Source organism: Pan troglodytes, chromosome 2 (genome assembly GCF_028858775.2).
Source record: "Pan troglodytes isolate AG18354 chromosome 2, NHGRI_mPanTro3-v2.0_pri, whole genome shotgun sequence".
In the NCBI taxonomy this organism is placed as follows: Eukaryota; Metazoa; Chordata; class Mammalia; order Primates; family Hominidae; genus Pan; species Pan troglodytes.
In genome coordinates this window covers 6891127-6909965 of record NC_086015.1, presented here as the reverse complement: position 1 = coordinate 6909965, position 18839 = coordinate 6891127, and the positions used below count along the sequence as shown (strand labels likewise).

At 37.8% G+C, this 18839-nt stretch overlaps 1 protein-coding gene across 3 annotated transcripts in view; it reads right to left on the bottom strand.

The window, feature by feature from the left end:
- Positions 1 to 18839, bottom strand: part of CNTN4 (contactin 4) — a 959696-nt gene that overhangs the window by 183729 nt on the left and 757128 nt on the right. For all 3 annotated transcript variants that reach the window (XM_009444763.4, XM_009444772.4, XM_009444765.4), the window contains exon 7: positions 9863 to 10060. In XM_009444763.4, the coding sequence (XP_009443038.2) occupies positions 9863 to 10060 (198 nt within the window). The remainder of the gene's footprint in view (positions 1 to 9862; positions 10061 to 18839) is intronic.

Sequence of the window (18839 nt, the reverse complement as noted above, 5' to 3'; positions counted from 1 at the left end):
TGGAGTCCCAACTTGAGGGACCAAGTCCATCCAGAGTCTGGACTCTGTAGAAGAACTTGTGGCAACTGTATCTCTTTCAAAACCTGGACAATTATTAAAGTTGATGCTGGTGTCTGTAAGAACACAGAATTTAACAAAACAACTGGCAATTTAGAGAATATGAAAGAGAAATCAGCAACACATCGTGCTTGTTTAAGTACAATTTGCAGAGACTCTGTTGGCAGAAGGAGACCAGTTTGCAGAGTTGCGTGCCATAAGATTTTTGCCAACACCTGCCTTAGCTGGCATCTGTGCTTACTAAATTTAACTACAGAAGGGACATTTACTAACTTCCACAGAGTGGGATTTTCTCCTGAAAAAAAAAGGCAAAAATTGTTTTATGAAAAGTTCCCACATTGACTTTCTTGAGAAACAAGTCATATGATGTATATATCACTAACCTAAAAACATTTGGAAATATCCAATTAGTCATACAAATTCACCTGACTGAGTTTACCATTTTGCCCTTTTGAAAAAAGGCATGTTTTCCCCTGGGTTGAAGGAGATATATGTAGTCTAGTGGACTGTCCAAGTTATCTTCTCTACCACCACCACCATCCAGTAGGTGAATTCCCAGAGTATGGGGCAACAACTGTTGAGACAAGAACCTCCCCACTGCTGAACAGGAGAGGCAAGGCATCTCAAGGTGTCACATCACCTCTTACAGTCAAGGTTTTAAGGTGTCCTCAGAAACCTGTGAGAGATGAAAATAAATCTTATGATTTGACTTTAATCAAACCTGCACCACCTTCCTTCCTTTTCAATATTGAAAATGCAGAGATAACCTTTTTCAAGAAGACTGTCTCATTTAAAGGCAGAGAGGCCAAATACCTCTGCTTGCGCTGGACGGTACTGGTTTTCCTGAATTCCTGAAGTAATGAGCTAATAGTTTCCAGTTTGGGCAATTAGTTATAATGTCATCTTTTAAGCCAATTTTCACCTTCCTTCAAGGAAGCACTCCTATATTTTTCCTACTAAAAAGTTATCCATGTATCCATGTTGTATTGAACTAAACACTCTATCTCTGTACACGTTGGTCCTAGTTCAAGTCTTTGGAGCCACAAATAACAAGTATTTTAATGGACAGTCTTCAGATATTTAATGATATCATTTTGTCAAGGGTTAACAAAGTTTTTTCTGTAAAAGGCCAGATAGTAAGAATTTTGTCTAGGTTTTGTGGGCTATACAGTCCCTGTTACTGCTCAACTCTGCCATTGTAGCTGGAAAGCAGCCATGGCCATAAGGTAAACAAATGGGAGTGGCTGTGTGCCAATAAAACTTTATTTACAAAAATAGGTGGTGGGCCCATAAATACTAGTTGGCTGATCCTTGGCTTAGAGGAAATGCAGAAGATAGCAAAGTTTGAGAGAAACAATAGAATCAACAGACAAATTATTAGAACTACAAGAAATTTCAGCAAGCTTGCCAAATACTGAATCACAAGAACAACAGTACCTTCCATATATAAGCAACAACTAATTAGATAATGTGATTAAAGATAAGATACAACTGTCCGGGCATGGTAGCTCACATCTGTAATCCCAGCACTTTGGGAGGCCGAGATTGGAGGATCACTTGAGGTCAGAAGTTCGAGACCAGCCTGGCTAACATGGTGAGACCCTGTCTCTACTAAAAATACAAAAATTAGCTGGCTATGGTGGTACATGCCTGTAATCCCAGCTACTCGGGAGGCTGGGGCAAGAGAATTGCTTGAACCTGGGAGGCAGAGGTTGCAGTGAGCTGAGATCGCACCACTGCATTCCAGCCTGGGTGACAGAGACAGACTCTATCTCAAAAAACAAACAAACAAAAACAAACGGATAAGCACAACTTACTGTAACAGCAAAAATGATAGAGAATCTAGGAATTAGCCAAGAATACCCAACATTTCTATAGAAAAATTATTTACAGAAACAGGCCACAGGCAAGGTTGGCCTGTGGGAAAGAGTTTGCCAATTCCTAGTTAAAACAAATAATCTGCCTACTGCCTGGAATTATTTATTTTATCTTAGATTGTCTGACTCTTCATGGAAGTTTGGGTTGATTCCCAAGACCAGGCCAGGTTTCTTCACCCTTAAGCTGTGATTCTACACCTAATTTCCCTGTACACTTCACTGCTCCAAGGTAGTTCTTACCAAAATTGAAACTTAAGTGAATCTGCTTTAATTCTCTATTCTCCCCTGAGTATGGCCCCACTCCTGCTTCTAACTGCAATTAGGCTTCTCAGCCAGGCTATAATCCATGAGGGCAGAGAAGGACTTTTGCATCTCTAGAGACAAGTAGAGAACAGATACTCAATGAGTATTTGTTGGTTAAATGCATGATCAAAAGAAGGCCCCAAGTCAACTCAATTCTAGGCTAAACACTTCTGCTTCCCTCTTTCATTTCAAGTCCCTCTATAAATGTATTATTCAGAACTCAATTCAATAATTCCAGTAAAGAATGAAACTTTAGACCCTTCATTAACTTGGAATTCTCTAAGACTGTAGGTTCCCACAGGCTGAAATCATGTCTTTTTATTTCACACTGTGCCACACACAACGAGCACTTAACAGATGCTTCCTAACTGAGTAGCCAAATGGCCATCCAAGACCTTTAGCCCCCACGGACCTGAAATGGAACTGGCTATGCTAGAGGTCTAAAGCTGACTGCCAAGTTCCTAAGCTTGTCAAACCTTCAAAACACCCAGAGCCATTAAGATGCGATTAAATCAGATTAGCAATGGCAGTTTAGCAAAATATCTCACATCCTTTAGTCATTTAGATGTTCTCCTCATAAAACATGTTTCACGCCCACAGATCCTCAACTGCGATGTTGTCAGAGAATTAAAAACAAGACATGATTGCTGTGACAAAACCACACAAAGGTTGCAATTAGAAGTGAGAGTAAAATAAAGCAGTGTTTTGGTATAAACTCTAGATCTTAAATAATATAAAATTATGTCTAAATGGAAGGCATATCTCTACCTGTTGCCTGTCTAAATGCCAGGTCTTCAATGAACGGTTGCTGATCACGTCTCCAATCTAGAAGAGATCTCCTAAATGACTGGGTTCAAAAACCCACTAGGTTAATTAAGTGGCCTACAAATAAAGCTCTCTTTTCATGAAGAAAAATAGTGGCTGTTGATGCCCAGTTGAGGATCTAATGTAGCATGGAGCAATATTAGTAAAGTTTACAGTGACCAGTTGGCAAGACCATAATGGAGGATGCATGATGCTGCAACAAGAATATTTCAGAATCTTTTAGTTTTCTGCTTTCTATTTTAAAGGTCTCCTTTGGTCTTAAATTTAGAAGTTTGTGGGAATGTAGTCTTCTGAGCCACTAGGAGCTATAACGGTCACAGAAGTGAAGGCTCACAAAATGGCGCACTGTGGCCTGAAAGACTGAATGCACCTAGTTTTCTGCAGGGATCAGTTGTCAGCATTGATAAGAAATCAGATCCAATGAGCAGCATCTGTCTGTTAAACCTGATATTATCTGGCTTGGACAAATGTTGAGATTGGAGTTAAGTAGGCTAGAAAGTTGTGACTGGAATCCTTGAAGACAAGAAGAAGAAACTTGAGATAGAACTTATTATAAATTACCCATTTTGCATAGCTGAGAAGACTAAGGACCAAAGAAATGGTAACGATTTGTCTTATGAGAGCTGCTGGTACGTCTGGGACTATACTCCAGAATCCCTTTACTTTCCCTCTTGACTTTAGTCCTGGACATGACTAAAAGTTGTGAAACTGAAGGATGCTGAGGTCATCGTTTGGGCTTTTTCCTACTGGGTGAAAGCTTGATTTAAGATGAGAAGATTAAATACTCCAATGCTGATCTTATTCACTGTTTTTCATGGCTAAATTAGGCTGTGAAAAATGAGTGAGGACTTGGGAAAACATGGTCAGGTATTTCAGTTATATTTGAGAACATACATAAACATTTTAAACATTTTAATTTTATACTGAAGTATAATAAACATTTAGAAAAGTTAACTTTACATTTTAACCCCCAAAGACAATATATCTGGTTTATATATACATACCTATATCCAAAATGTATATGCTTAACAATGTATGTAAATATAGAAATGGAGGAGAGAAAGGGAAAGAGAGACAGAGTACAGAGAAAGAGAGAATTTGAAACTCTAAGATAGGATAATCTCATTGTTCCTTGTTTTGTAGCATCTCTTCTATGTGGAGTTCCAATTAGGGTTAATATTCAAAAATATTTAACAATTACTGTGCAATGCATGGACCTATCAGACAGACACAGGCTATAAATTGCTCAACATTCATCTTTGTTCTAATAAGCAAAATTAAAAAAAAAAAACAAAAACCTTCCAAACCTTCCAAACCAGTCCCCAACCAGTCTCCAGGAAAACAGAAAAAAAGGCAAAGGCTAAACAATGAATTTTCATGCTAAATGACTTCCCTGTGTGTGTAATGTAATGTGCATAAACAGTGTAACAGACATTATCTCATCTTCTCAAGACTGTCCTAATCTCTGCTAATTCTTTTCATCTTAAGCCATTTTAGAGAGAGCCATGTAAGTGGCTAAAGACAGAAGAGCCAATATGATTATCATCGAAGGCTACTATTTCTTTAGTAGTTATGCTATATGAGTGGTCTGTTACCTTTGTTTATGGAAATTTAGGGATAACTCTTTGAGATCTGTGCAGGAAGCATATAACAGAGCAGGCTCACCACTATTTATAACCAACAGCTGGGCTAATAAGGATCAATGGACTACTTTAGTACCTGTACTAATAATAACCATGATGTATTCTTCCCAATTATAATTTTTCCCTCTCATGGTTCCTAAGCAACAGGTGTACTTTCCCAAATCAGTTATCTTCTCAAAGCAGATTTAAAAATACCTGGATAAATAACTATAAACTCTGATAAAATTTGTTCTCACATATATCTACCAACTCATATTTTTATGTGTCCCAGAAGTGAATACTGCAAAGTAATTTGAAATAATTCTCACTATAAAATTATCAAAAATTATAAAGCAAAACAAACGAAGCAAATGTGTAAATCTAGAACCCAAACAGCCTTTTTTGAACCTCAGTGAAATAATATGATGATCAGGGACCAGGAATCTGTCCTGATGCCATTTTTCTTATCTGAATTCTCTGATCTTCAGTTCCCTTGTTTCTCAAAAAATAAAGATATAAAATTGCATGATCTCTAAGTGCCTATTAGGTCCAATAATCTTTATCAAACAATGTTCTAAAAATTTGAAAACTCTATGTTTTAGAAAAGTGAGAAAAATAATGACAAGCAAAAAGAAAAAAATAAATCAAAATTTACCACTAAAAGTTAAACACTTTAGAGTTTAACATCGTTAGTCACTTTGGAGAGTATTATTCCACTTTTCCCTGTCATTATCCACTATTTTAAAAAAGAAGAATAATATGATCTATACACTATAGTAATCTGTCTTTTAAAAATATAATTTGTTGAGCATATTTTAGGTAAGAAAGTTATTGATGATATACTTCTGTTTTGTCACTGTTCAAAGTACTTTCAATTACGACACATAAAATAACTATCTGAGGTAGATGTTGTTACCCTTATCTTACTGATGAGAAAACTAAGTACAATGAGGTTAAACTGACACATCCAAAGCCACGTGGCTAATAAATGGCGGGGCTGAACTCTGCCTGGACTGCTTGGCTTCGGGATCCTCATGGCTTGTGTCCTTACCTCCTGGCCCCACATAGGAGACATCATCTGAGATGTAGGAAGGAGTGAGCCATGTGAAGAGCTGGGGAAAAGGGAACAGGGAGCCCCAGGGTTTTGCAGGACTGGGGTGAGTGGTAAATGGTCAGTGAACAGACACGAGGCTCATCACACCTCATTTGTATTAGGAACTGAGCCAACGTTCACTGTTCAACTTTTATGACTCACTGTGGCCTTTTGGGTACAAATAAGAAATCACAGTCCAGACTGCTTAGCTGAAATGCCCAAGAAACAAGCTGAATATTGGGGAAATACAGTTCTGCCAGCTACATGTGCTCTTAGCAAAGTAAATGACAAGTCTAGCAATTAGTTCAGCTCAGGCTTCAAACTCCTTTGCCTTGCTTTTTTTCCCTTTTCTGAGGCAGACAGAGGATGTGAAATTTTGAGTGTGCTTCAATGATCAAAATGATTGTACAAATTCTATACTCACCTTGCACTTACCAGTCTAATATACAGTCACCAAATCCCAGATCTTGAGGAGAGAGAATTTCATTGATTTTATTGTCACAGAATAGATTTTAACAAGAATGTCCTCTTTATTTTGCAATCTCTTCTTGATTTGTATTTCCCCTTTTCTCTCATCTTCAGAAAACAGCTAATTTAATAACCTATTTTGTGCTTAGTAACACAGTTTGAGTGTCCATTTTATATACTCCAGTGTAAATGGAAAAGACATGAATTTTCACCATGCAACGCTCATGGAAATTAAGAATGAGTGGGCATTAATGGCTGAAGAATGAGATCTTTAGTCTGCTAACTTTGTGATAAAATATTTTAATACAAAACATTTGTCATCTCTATGAAGATATACCAGACAAATCAAGATAAATCTAAAAGCCAGGGAAAACGCAGAGTTGTTGCCAGTTTGAAGTGTACATGATGATTCTGGAGTGCTTGTGTTCCTGAATGTTTGTTTCTTGTTTTTTGAAGAGGCAGTTCTGTGTGACGTCTGTCCCTGGCTATGTCACAGTATATCAAAGTCAATATGTAATTACACCCATGACTTGATAGACCAAAACAGATAATACCACTGAACAGATATTCTGGCCTAAGTGCATTTGGGTAGAAGCCACAGGGGCTGTATTTTTAAGAGATTTCTTACAAAATGCCACTGGAGCATATCTTTTGAAACTTTCTTCATCTGTCAGTCTGGAGAGATAGCACTGATAGCTTTTGACAGAGCTAGTACCTTACCTACTTTTCTCTTTAAGCTGATAAGAATTTTCAGTTTTATTGAATATAATGTAGCTTAATCCAACATATTAATTTAACATTTGCCATGTGCCAAGCACCGTGCTGGAGCGCAGTGCAAAGTCGGATGAAAACGCTGATCTTTCCTTGATCATAATGTGAGCAAGGTGGGGAAGGCAAGCGGACAAATATGAATATACCAGATGAATGTTATGATAGAAAGATGGCCAAAAAAGCACAAAACAAATAATTCCTCCTGTTGCCAAGGGAGAAGTTATGTATTTGGTTTTACAAATAATGTTTAAAATAGTATTCTTGATTTTTCCTTTGCAAACCTGTGCAGTAAAACCATTTCAGTAAAGGGCATTCCCATACGCTCAGCTGCTATGCCAGAAACCTATGTGTCATCCTTGATTTTCTCTTCCACTGTCTCCCACATTTAAGGAATGATCAGGTTCTCGCAGCTTTACCAGCAAACTATATCCTGAATCCATTTCTCTCCTTCTCTGCTGTTACTCCCTAGTTTCACCCCCCATCATTTCCCAACTGAATTAATTGCAGTAGTATTCTGATTGGAGTTCCAGTTTTCACTATTGTTTTCTGAAAGTCCATTTTCCACATAGCAGCTAAGCAATCTTCTTAAAAACATAAATCACTCTTTTGCATACAATTCGCTAACGGCTTCTCACTGCACTCGAAGTAAAATCTGGTAATTTCTCCTATTTCTAATTAAGGTTAAAACTCTCTTTTAACCTTAATTCTATCCACCCTCCTACCTGCTCACTATGCTTCAACCACGCTCTGTTCTTCGTGTTTCCTGAACATGCTGAGTGCTTTTTTTCAGGCCTCAGGGCTTTTGCATATGATGTTAACTCAGCCTGGAAAGCTCTGCCCTCTGATCTTAAGAGGGCTGGTTTCTTGCTATTCAGATCTCAGCTCAAATGTCCCCTCCTTAGAAAGGCTTTCCATGGCTGTCTAAAGTAGACACCCACCGCCCCCCCAACCCACCACAGAGCTGCTATTTTATCATACTGGTTTACTGGTATCTAAAATAATAGGATTTTGGTTTTGTTTATGTTTGCTCGTTTCTTTGTGTCTGCATCCCCCAGGAGAACACAAGAGCCTCCTGTTCACCAGCACTCAGCATAGTGGCTGTCACACAGGAAGTTCTAAATAAATGTATGTTAAATGGATGAATAAATGAATGGTTAAAATCTAAATTATTTGCTCAAAAATTCCACAGTGTAGTCTATGTAGAAAGGATGCTCAGACCCTCTCTTCAGAGCTGCTTAGTATGTAAAATACTTTGTTCTGGAAGGTTCAGGTTCAGAGCACCACTTGGGCACAAAGTTCGCTGACAAAACACAGGGAAAGAGTAACAAACTTGGGGAATAGAAATCTGCATTCCCGTCTTGCATTTGTCAAGTTTTTCTTGTATAAATTCAGATAAGAGGTGTTACAGTATAATGCAACGAAGCACTGTGAGGGTTTAAGATCTCAGGCTCTGGAGTCAGTAAGACCTGGGTGCTGGGTGGAAATCTTGGAGCCATTAATTTTTAACAAATGTGGCTGAGCCCCAGTTTCCCCGTCTGCAAAAGAAAATGTTTATCATATAACTGATTGCGATTTAAATGAGATAATTCACATTCAGTTCTGTGCACAGTGACTAGGCACATATTAAGTGTCAAGTAGATGTTTGCTATTAATGTTTTTGGCTGATGGTATCCTCACTTGTGTGATGGGTCTCGTCATTCCTGTTCATAATAGAAGATCTGAATGTGTACTAGACAGTAAAAGGATTTAAAAAGAATAGAAACCTGAACATGTCTACAATGACTGCTTAAATCATGATATCAGCCCTTGTTGAAAGGCTTAATTATGTCTTTGATTGAATTTATTCAACAAATATTTATTGAGAAGCTTCGATGTACCAGTTGCAAAACCAGGTGCAGCAGAGGTGGCTGTGAATAAGGTACTACATATGCTTTAAAAAGGCAAATTGCTAGTAAGACAGACAGTGAAGAACACAGACAATTGTGATGCAGAATTATGAGATCTTTTGGGGTATGGTTGTAGACTCGATACAGAAGGTACCTGACGCAGCATGGTTGGATGGCAGGGTGAGCAAGCAGAGATGGCTTCCTGGAAACAGTGACATCTTTGAAGAAACTGGAAGAACCAGCATCAGTTTATCCAAGGGAGAAGCTGAGAGGATGGGACTAAGGAAAGGAGGAGCATTTCAAGAAGAGGGAACAGCATATATAAAAACCCGTGGTGGGAAACGGCATGGTACTCCTAGAGTTTGGCATACACGGCTGTCTTTACAAAGTACACAGTGATTTTTACTACACATTGTTAAGTCATTTAGGTAATTAAGAATATATGAATTTCATATATTTTCTTGAAATATTCTAATAGTGTGGGGAATTAAAACTTCTGTCTCAAACAAGCCTTGTTATGTCTACATTTCACTGTGGTGGGAACTATGCGTTCAGTATTGTAAATCCAGAAGTTATTTGGATAATTGGACACAGAATACTAAATTACACAGAATTGATTAATGAGGTAATTGTTCAACCTTTCACTTCATTCTGACTGTGTATACAGTTTAAGTGGGAGAGAAACAAGAAATACCTTCCTTTGTTATTTATATTCACCTAAATCCTCATTCTATTCCTGTTGAGATTAGCAATTAGATTTCTAATTAGTTTTCCAAAATGGATTCATGGGTTTATCTCTTACACAAGTGGAGAAAATATGGGTACCAAATATAGGCAGCAGTAAACTTTTCTTACATTTAATTTAGACAACAAAGCTTCGTGTGCCAACAACATAACATACCTCCACATTCATCCTGTGATTGCAAGAAACAAAATTAACAAAATTACTTGAAAACTCACCATCATTTCTCAATATTAGTGGTGTAGGTGGCCCCAGGACCTTGTGGTTTGTCACGGTATTGGTAACCACACAGGTATAATTCCCAACATCTGATTTTTCTACTTTGGCAATATACAGATTCCCAGTCTCTTGAGAAACAAAGCGGCGATTATCCTGATAGGAAGGGTATTCATTGAAGATCCAGGCATAACTCAGCTCTGAAAGGAAAAAAATCTTCATTACGAATATGTCTTTTGGCACTGGAACTCTACTGTTTTCATGAAAGAAATGATCAGGTTAAAAATGTATACACTGTTGCCCAATGACTCTTTTTCAGCCCACTAAATACAGATAGGAAGTAATCACAGTCCCCCGTGGCATTTTACCAGCCTTTCTACTATCAGTCAATAAGGTTTTATTTCCAGAGAAGTAAAAGATACACTGATAGCTGATTAAGCGATGTCCAACCTCTTTAAGTCAAGGGCTAAGCATTTATAGTTTGCTAATCAGGTGTCAGGCACTATGTAACATGTATTGAGTAATGCTCAAATTACAGACCCAGGGTGCCTATAATCTTGATATAGTAATGCTGGAAGCCACCCTGGAAACTATTTAGATCATTTCTTTTGTTTTACAGATAATAATCATTATATTACATCATAATGCCCCATACTTGCATAGCACTTTATGCTTTCCAATATATTTGATAGTTTTATTTCCATTAACTGAGAAACTGGCACCTAGGAACACAGTAACTTATTCAAATTCTTAGCTCTAGTTAGAAACAGAATAATTCCTGAGTGTCAATGCAGTCTTCTCCCAATGCCTCCTACTATCAACTCAATTTTTTTCTTCTCACTTGTGAGGTTGAATACTTTTCCATCATTTTAGTAAGAGAGCAGTTTAATACTGTGGCAAACACTCATTAAGTATACACTGACTGACTAGTTGACTGATTCCACAAATATACATCCATATTAAAAAAAATTAGATCCACGAGGGAGTGGACATGAAATAGTGATAAAAGAGCAACATTTTCACAGACACTTATCCCGTAAGACCAGTGGGATGAATTTCATAGGCAGTTGTATCAAAAATGTTCCTTTGAAAGTTCTAATTTTTATAAGAATTAGGTAAATGTTTTATGAAGGACCACATGAGCCCATGCTTTCCATTTCAGAGAAGACCACTAAATGACAGTGAGTATAAATGATTTGCTGCAGTGAACTATTGTGCTCCAAGGAAATCAAACTGCTTCAGCTCCAGGCATTCCACGATTCCTCTCTTTAAAGTGTAATTTCCAGATTTGTCCAAAGCTGGAGAAGTGATACACTAGCTACTGGCACTGAGTAGCCAACATGTCCCACTTTATCTTCAAAAATTACTTTGTTGAGGGGAGGGTAAGGGAACAACTAAATGCAATGGGGCCTCTGGTTTCAGAACTAGTTGACTGAGTTCTTACATGTCACTTTTTCATATGATCCTGAGCTAAAGTCTAAATGTATAAAGTGTCCTTGGAAAATAGCAGAAAGGTCACTTCAGTTTTGTAGAGAGAACGCTAATTACTGTAAAAGACATTTTTTGTACTGTAATCCTTCAATGTGTCCCAATTGTACTTGACCTCAACAACTGTGCAACAGGAAACATATTCTGCCTTAATAATCCACTGTTTACGCACAAAGGAGGGGTCATGCAGATTGCTTTCCCTTTATCACTGGATTATAACATTTCCACATGTATTATTTTAGAAAGATATAATTATGTTTATATGAGAATGGCTAATCATTTTATTTACGCATGTGCATGTCATTACAAGTAACCCCATGCTGGTGTCAAGAGGATACTCAGTGTAAATATACAAGTGCTTTCCAGAAAGCTTCCTCAAGAAACTAAAATCTGGGGGAGGAAAAGCCCCTATAATACATTGTGAAGAAGTACTATCCCGTATGGCAGGCTTTTAACAAACAGCATAGCAATGCAGTCCTTACATACTCAATAGGTGAGTTTCAAGCAAACCTAGTAATCTATCAGCACCTCAGCTTTCTCCTATGCAAAATGAGAAGATTACCTATCCCCTAATTATTTATAAGAGAGTTTTAAGTATAAATTAGCACCTCCAAAGTCACATGATGGAAGTTAGAATGTAATTTACCAGCACAATACTAATCAACTCACATTTCTCCAAGGAGAGTTGGAATCAAATACAGGAAACTTTTTTTTTTTTTTTGAGATGGAGTTGTGCTTTTTGTTGCCCAGGCTGGAGTGCAGTGGCACGATCTTGGCTCACTGCAACCTCTGCCTCCTGGGTTCAAGCAATTCTCCTGTCTCAGCCTCCCAAGTAGCTGGGACTACAGGTGCCCACCACGACGCTTGGCTAATTTTTGTATTTTTAGTAGAGACGGGGTTTCACCATGTTGGCCAGGCTGGTCTCAAACTCCTGACCTCAGGTGATCTGCCCTCCTCGGCCTCCCAAAGTGCTGGGATTATAGGTGTGAGCCACCGTGCCTGGCCAGGAAATGATTTTTTTTTCCCTGCAATATTTTTCAGAACTCTCAGTAGTAGCTACTGGCTGCAAGGCTCTCTGAATTCTGCAGGAGGCTCATTTAGCAACTAGAAAGTCAATACTGGGAAAATGGCATCTGCTTCATTATTTTTCTAATTGGAAAGGAACAACAACAACAACAAAGTAAGACTAAAGTTCAAATCTGTGTTATGTTAGGGAAGCCATTTAAACTTCATTTTCAGCTTCTTGGTCCATAAAATGAGGACAATTTTAAATGTGATGCAGGTATGTGGTGAGCATCTGATTATGTGAAAGCACTTTGAATTCTCTAAAGGGCTGTACAGATGTTAGTTATTATTGGTGTTGCACTTCAACAGGTTAATCATTATAGAAGTAAAAACTTTTTTGAAAATTCAATTAACATGCTATTTGATCTAATTAAAAATAGGTTGATTCCTTTGGTTTCACTGCTTTTGTGACTAAAGTAACTTAGTGAGAGATGCAAACAACCGGAAGTGCCTCCTGCAGCATTTCCTAAACAGAAGTAACTTAGTGAGAGATGCAAACAACCGGAAGTGCCTCCTGCAGCATTTCCTAAACAGTGGTCTTTGATGATTAATTCTTTGTTTTCTACCCCCACCTCCCTAAAACTCAAAGGGTTACATGATCAAATTACTTTGAGAAGTACTGGATTAAACAAAGTAAAACGGAGTTTCAACTTTTTTCTTTCAGGACTGGCAAGAGATTTTGTCATGCCAATGCCCTTGAAACTCCTTAGAGAGTGTTTAAGCATCCAAACTTATTTGCTCATGGAATTACCACCACCACAACCATCTAACCCCCACAGCTCAAAAAACCTAGTTTGGGAAACGCTGTACCAATTAGTTCAATTCAAAAAACAATAAGTAGAATATACGGATTATTAACTGTATTACTTCTGTTTCTACAAAATCATTAATATTAAATAGAACAACAGAAAACAACAACAAAATATTGAATTAAAGTTGTAATGTTTCCCCAATTGTAATAACAATATAACAGTGTAACCATTTCTTATGCTGAAAAAAAAAAAAAAAAAAAGAAGAAACCATAGTTGCCAAGAAGAGCCTCAAACAGAAGATGCTAAGGAACCTAACCAACATGGTGCAATGTCTGACATTTGTAAATACTGTGGAGTCCTGAAGTGGGAAGGTCAGCAGAAAAGTCTTGGCTGGTGTACTGGTGTGGCCTAAGCACTAAGCTCCTAAAACAGGGGAAATCTCTCACCAAGATATTAACTTAGTTTTTTTCACGATCAAATATCACCACCTGGAATATTGTATTTTTATTTGTTTATCTCTTCAGGGCAATCAGGAAGGAGCAGGAGGAATATAATGTAATGAGAATGTAGACATCAAAGCAGGCAAAAAGTGTAGTACAACTAAAACATACCCAACAAACCGCTTGTCCTATTTCTTCATTTTAAAGATAAGAAAGTTCTGAGGTCTAGAAAGGGTTAGGCTGGAGCACCAAAAAGGGGTGAGGCGGACTATAACCTACTCGTTCTAGCTTAACTCTCATTCCAGTGTCCCATCTAGGAAAAAGTAAGAGCTCTTCATATTTGAAACCAAGATCTGGTATTTTTATATCGCTCAATATACAATTGAGATTTCCCTTAAGAACCAAAATCTATTTTTATCAGAGCAAAACATTAATCCATTCGGTTACATGAAGCACTATCAACATTCTGAAAAATAAAGCCAAGGAAATAAAACAAAATAAACTTTTCTGTGCTGCTACTCGCAAAAGTGTATTCTACTCAGTTTGATTTCCTTAGGGACTTTCATGCAATATTTATACTTACTCAAACTTGACAGATTTCTTTTGATAAGTTTTCACACACTAATTGCTCTGGAAGTGACAGACAGTTTCTGTCCCATTGGCAATTTGTAACAACTGAGTAAACAGATACTTGGAATGCAACATATTAAATAGATTGTGAAACTTCTGGTGCTCAACTGAAAAATACTGAGGCTAGTTGTATTGTGATACTTATTAAAGAAGAAAGGCCTAGCAATGGTTTTTTTGGTTTGCAGCATCCAAATCTATTGGAAATTAACTCTGAAGCTCTCTTAATTGGTTCTTTTTTCTGTATCTCTAAGCCAACAACAAATGATGTATGGCTCTTATTTTTAAAAGAAGACACCAATCGAGCAATTTTCAAATCCAGGTACTCATTGAACAGATTACACAAATGATCAATCAGAATTCTCTGGATGGTTGCTCTTTAATTGTTCTTGACACCAATTTATTTCTAGAGCTATATTATGCTTCGTTATGTTCTGAGTCATATCCCAGTAGTGGCAAAGATGTCAGTTTTCAAAGATGCCTTTCTTAACCTCAAAGTTTTAAACCTGAAAGGGCTCTTAGTCCAACTTTTTCAATTTTACATATCAGGAAACTGAAGTCTAGAGAAACTGTATGAGTGGATCATGATCACACATTTGACAAGTGGCAGGGATGGGACTGTGGGGTAGCCCCAGTATTCAGAAGAGCTGATTCTGTTAGGAAGCCATATGTTCCTTTAAAAATGTATTTTGGAGCCAGAAGAAATCAGTTTTCCTTATCTATAAATTGGGGGAGTGGGATTATATGATGTCTCAGTCTCTTTCATCATTCCGTACATTCTATATGTAGATCATCAAATCCAACATGCTCATTTGACAAATAAGGAAAGAAAGATCCAAGGAAACCCAGTAACTTGCTAGGAATCACAAGGGTAGTTATTGGCAAGGTCAAGAACTGGAACACACACGTGCACACACACACGCTCTTATTTATTTGATTTAAGCTGCGTTGTGTTTTGTAGAAAGAAGATATTAGAGTTAAGTCAGGAGACATGAATGGTAGTCTTTGCATTATAATAAATTTTGGCTTTAATAAATGATTTTAACAGCATGATAGAGTCCCCTTACCTTTAGATAGTTTTATCAATATGTATCCTGTTTTTTACACAGTGTTTGTGAGGTTGAATTTAAATGGATATATAATTCTAAGAAAGTAGATGTGAAAAGTGTATTTTAAGTGATTTCTACAAATGAAATGGGTAAAATGAATGTATTCATTGGTTCCTTTGTTGGTCAAATATTTACAAAGCATCAGTTGTTTGCAAAAGCACTGAGCTCGTGCTGAGATGGAGAGGTGTGCTGGAGAGCAGTTACAAAGACAGGGGTTGGAATTAGTTATCAGTGTGCTGAGCAAAGGGAAAAATGGCATAAGTCCATGGAAAGATCTCTGGAATTGGTGTCAAGAGACATGAATTGAGTCTTGGCTTCGGGACTTAATCAGCTGGAAAGTAATTTCTATTCCTCAGTTTTCTCATCTGAAAAATAGGATAATTAAAAGAATACCTTCCCTGCCTAAACCAAGAGTTACACTGATCACCAAACATATTAATGTAAATTCTTAGAGTTTCTTTTGGCATTTTTTTCAACAAAAATTATCTTCTTGTAAATGGATCGATACCTTGTCTTTCTCTGACCTTTGCGAAAGAAAAATGTTAGAAATTGCGAGCAACCCAAAAATTTCCCTGAGAAAGTAAGAATTATACCAGGAACTGCAAGAACTAAATAGCACTGATGATTGTGCACAATAAACAGGTAGCAGGAGAAGGCAAGAGTGTTTGGTTTCAGAAGAAACCAAAACCACTCATGTCATATGACAGAGCTCTCTCAAGAAGAGCATGACCAATAGACTTTGGATTCTGAGAGAGGGAGCCTCTGGATGACATTTCTAATTATACTAAGACACAGAATGATAAATATAAAGTCATATGTGAGCTGTCATCCAGTGAACAATGCTTGGGAAACAAGAGTGGAGGGGCAGTGTCTGAGATGAGTTGAGATCTGAAGGTGTGGAAATGGGAGAGATATTGTACCTCTATTAATTAGAAGACAGACTAATTTGTATTTAAACCTATAATGATGGTAATGACCCTTTGCAGCTTAGGTTGCTGAAATCATGACTGTAGCTGTCAGGACCCCTATTAGGAATACTCTGTGGTCCAGAGAACTTGGTTTAGACAGGTCCCAAGCAATGAGCAGGACCATCCAGGGTTCAGACACTGCTTTCATTTTTTATTAGTGCTGAGTAGAGCAGGGATGACAGAGATCTGTCACTTGGACTACCAGTCGCCACTCCTACACCCATGGCTAACATTTATAATTGACTCTGCCAGACACAGACTGAGAATCATTCTCAGTACAGTGTTTCGGGCAATTACCTCCAATCAATTTGTGTTGGCACATAAAGTGAAAGCTTTTCACCGTCTTTGCAGTACTGATTTTGGAGAAATGAAATGGTGCCCATATGAGGCAAGGATTAGATAAGGCCTAGCACTAAATCTCATCCAACCTTGTGCCAGGTATTTCTAAAAATAAGCCTTCCAGCTAAGAGACTACTCGCTTTGTTCAAGATATTTTTAGAACATGCTATTTACTCGCTCAGATGTGGCAGTGGAGGTATGGAAAAGCCAGATGGCAAAAGGTGCATTTTCTGGTCAGGTATACGGCTCTTGAATATGTTTGAGTATGACTTATAACTTCCCCCTCTGACATGTAACTTCTTATTTTCTTGCCTCTATTTTTTTGGGGGTAAATTGGGCATTTTTCTAGGGTGCAGATTTTCTTTAAGAAATTGTGGGTGGAAGTTACAGAATTTAACTTGAAAGTAATTTAACTCATTGTTTAGACAATAAGCCAAATATGAGTATATGACAAAATAGGACATACAACTTATATGATTTTTAAAGGCAAATGGAAAGGCTTCAACAAAATCTTGTATTTGGCAGTGAATGCCTGCAGCATATAATTCTGCATTCCCTGTCTCTCCTCTGCTCTCAGAACTGTATCAGTGAGAAAGTTTGAGAAATATTGCCTAGATCTGGAGTCAGTAAACTTTGCATCCTGCAAGGGAAGAAGTCATTAAAAAAAACAACAACCAGGAAAGCATCCTTTTTGTTAGCATGTTCGGACTGGAGTGGAGGCTGAAGAGTGACAGTGCACAGGACAGACTGAGACTGACAAGTGGATGTGTCTGTTATAGTTTCCCTATGTTACGAAACTGAAAACCCAAAGGCAATGAAATGTTGAAGAGATACATCTGCACTCTCATGTTTATTGTAGCTCTAGTCACAATAGCCAAGATATGGAATCAACTAAGTGTCCATCAGTGGGTGAATGAATGAAGAAAATGTGATATATATACACAGTGGAATAGTATCTAGCCATAAAAATAATAAAATACTGTTATTTGCAACAACATGGATGAACCTGGAGGACATCATGCAAAGTGAAATAAGCCAGGCACAGAAAGACAAACAGTGCATGATCTCACTCACATGTGGAATCACAAAACGTTGAACACATAGAAACAGAGAGTGGAATTGTGATTACCAGAAGCCAGCTGGGGAGCAGGGAGGTTGGAGGAATGTTGGTCAAAGAATAAATAATTTCAGTCAGACAGAAGGAATAAGTTCAAGAGAGCTATTGTACAACATGGTGAGTATAGTTAGTAATAATGTATTCTATTCTTGAAAATTGCTGAGAGTAAATTTTCAAAGTTCTTGCCATAGAAAAAATGGTATGTGAGGTAATGAACATGTTAATGAGCTTGATTTAGCCAATCCATAATGTATACGAATTTTAAAATGTTGTATGCCATAAATATATGCAATGTTTATTTGTCAATTAAAAACAAATAATAAAAAACTAAAAATCAAATATATATCTTGATATTGGGTTTTTCTTTTTCTTCTTCTTTTTTTTTTTTTTGAGACAGGGTCTCACTCTATCACTCAGGCTGGAGTGCAGGGGTGCAGCCTCCACCACCTGGGTTCAAGTGATTCTCCCATCTCGGCCTCCCAAGTGGGACTACAGGCGTGTACCACTGTGCCTGGCTAATTTTTGTATTTTTTGGTAAAGACAGGGTTTCACCATTTTGGCCAAGCTGGCCGTGAACTACTGACCTCAAGTGATCTGCCCATCACAGCCTCCCAAAGTACTGGGATTACAGGTGTGAGCCACTGTGCCTGGCCTTGATATTGGGCTTTTCTTGAAACAAACATAGTCCTGAAATATCAGTCCTCAAAATCAGTCTGAGTGATACAACACAAGTCCACTATAACAAGTGGTTCTCAAATTTGAGTAAGCATCACAATCACTGGAAAGGCTTGTTACAACACAAAAGGCTGGATCTCACTCTTGGCGTTTCTTATTCTGGAGGTGGAACAGGGAGGGACAAGAATTGCAAGTTTCTAGGTGCTGCTGATGCTGTCGGCCTGAAGACCACACTCTGAGAAACACTGTTTTAAAAGGTTTGAATACATTAGGCTCTCATTCCACCAGGCAAATGATTGTCAAAGGTGAATAGCAGCTTTCCACTGAGGAACAGGCACTCAGTCTCCAGTTTGCCATAGCCTCTACCATTCCCTACTCCATATACCAGTCCTATATGAA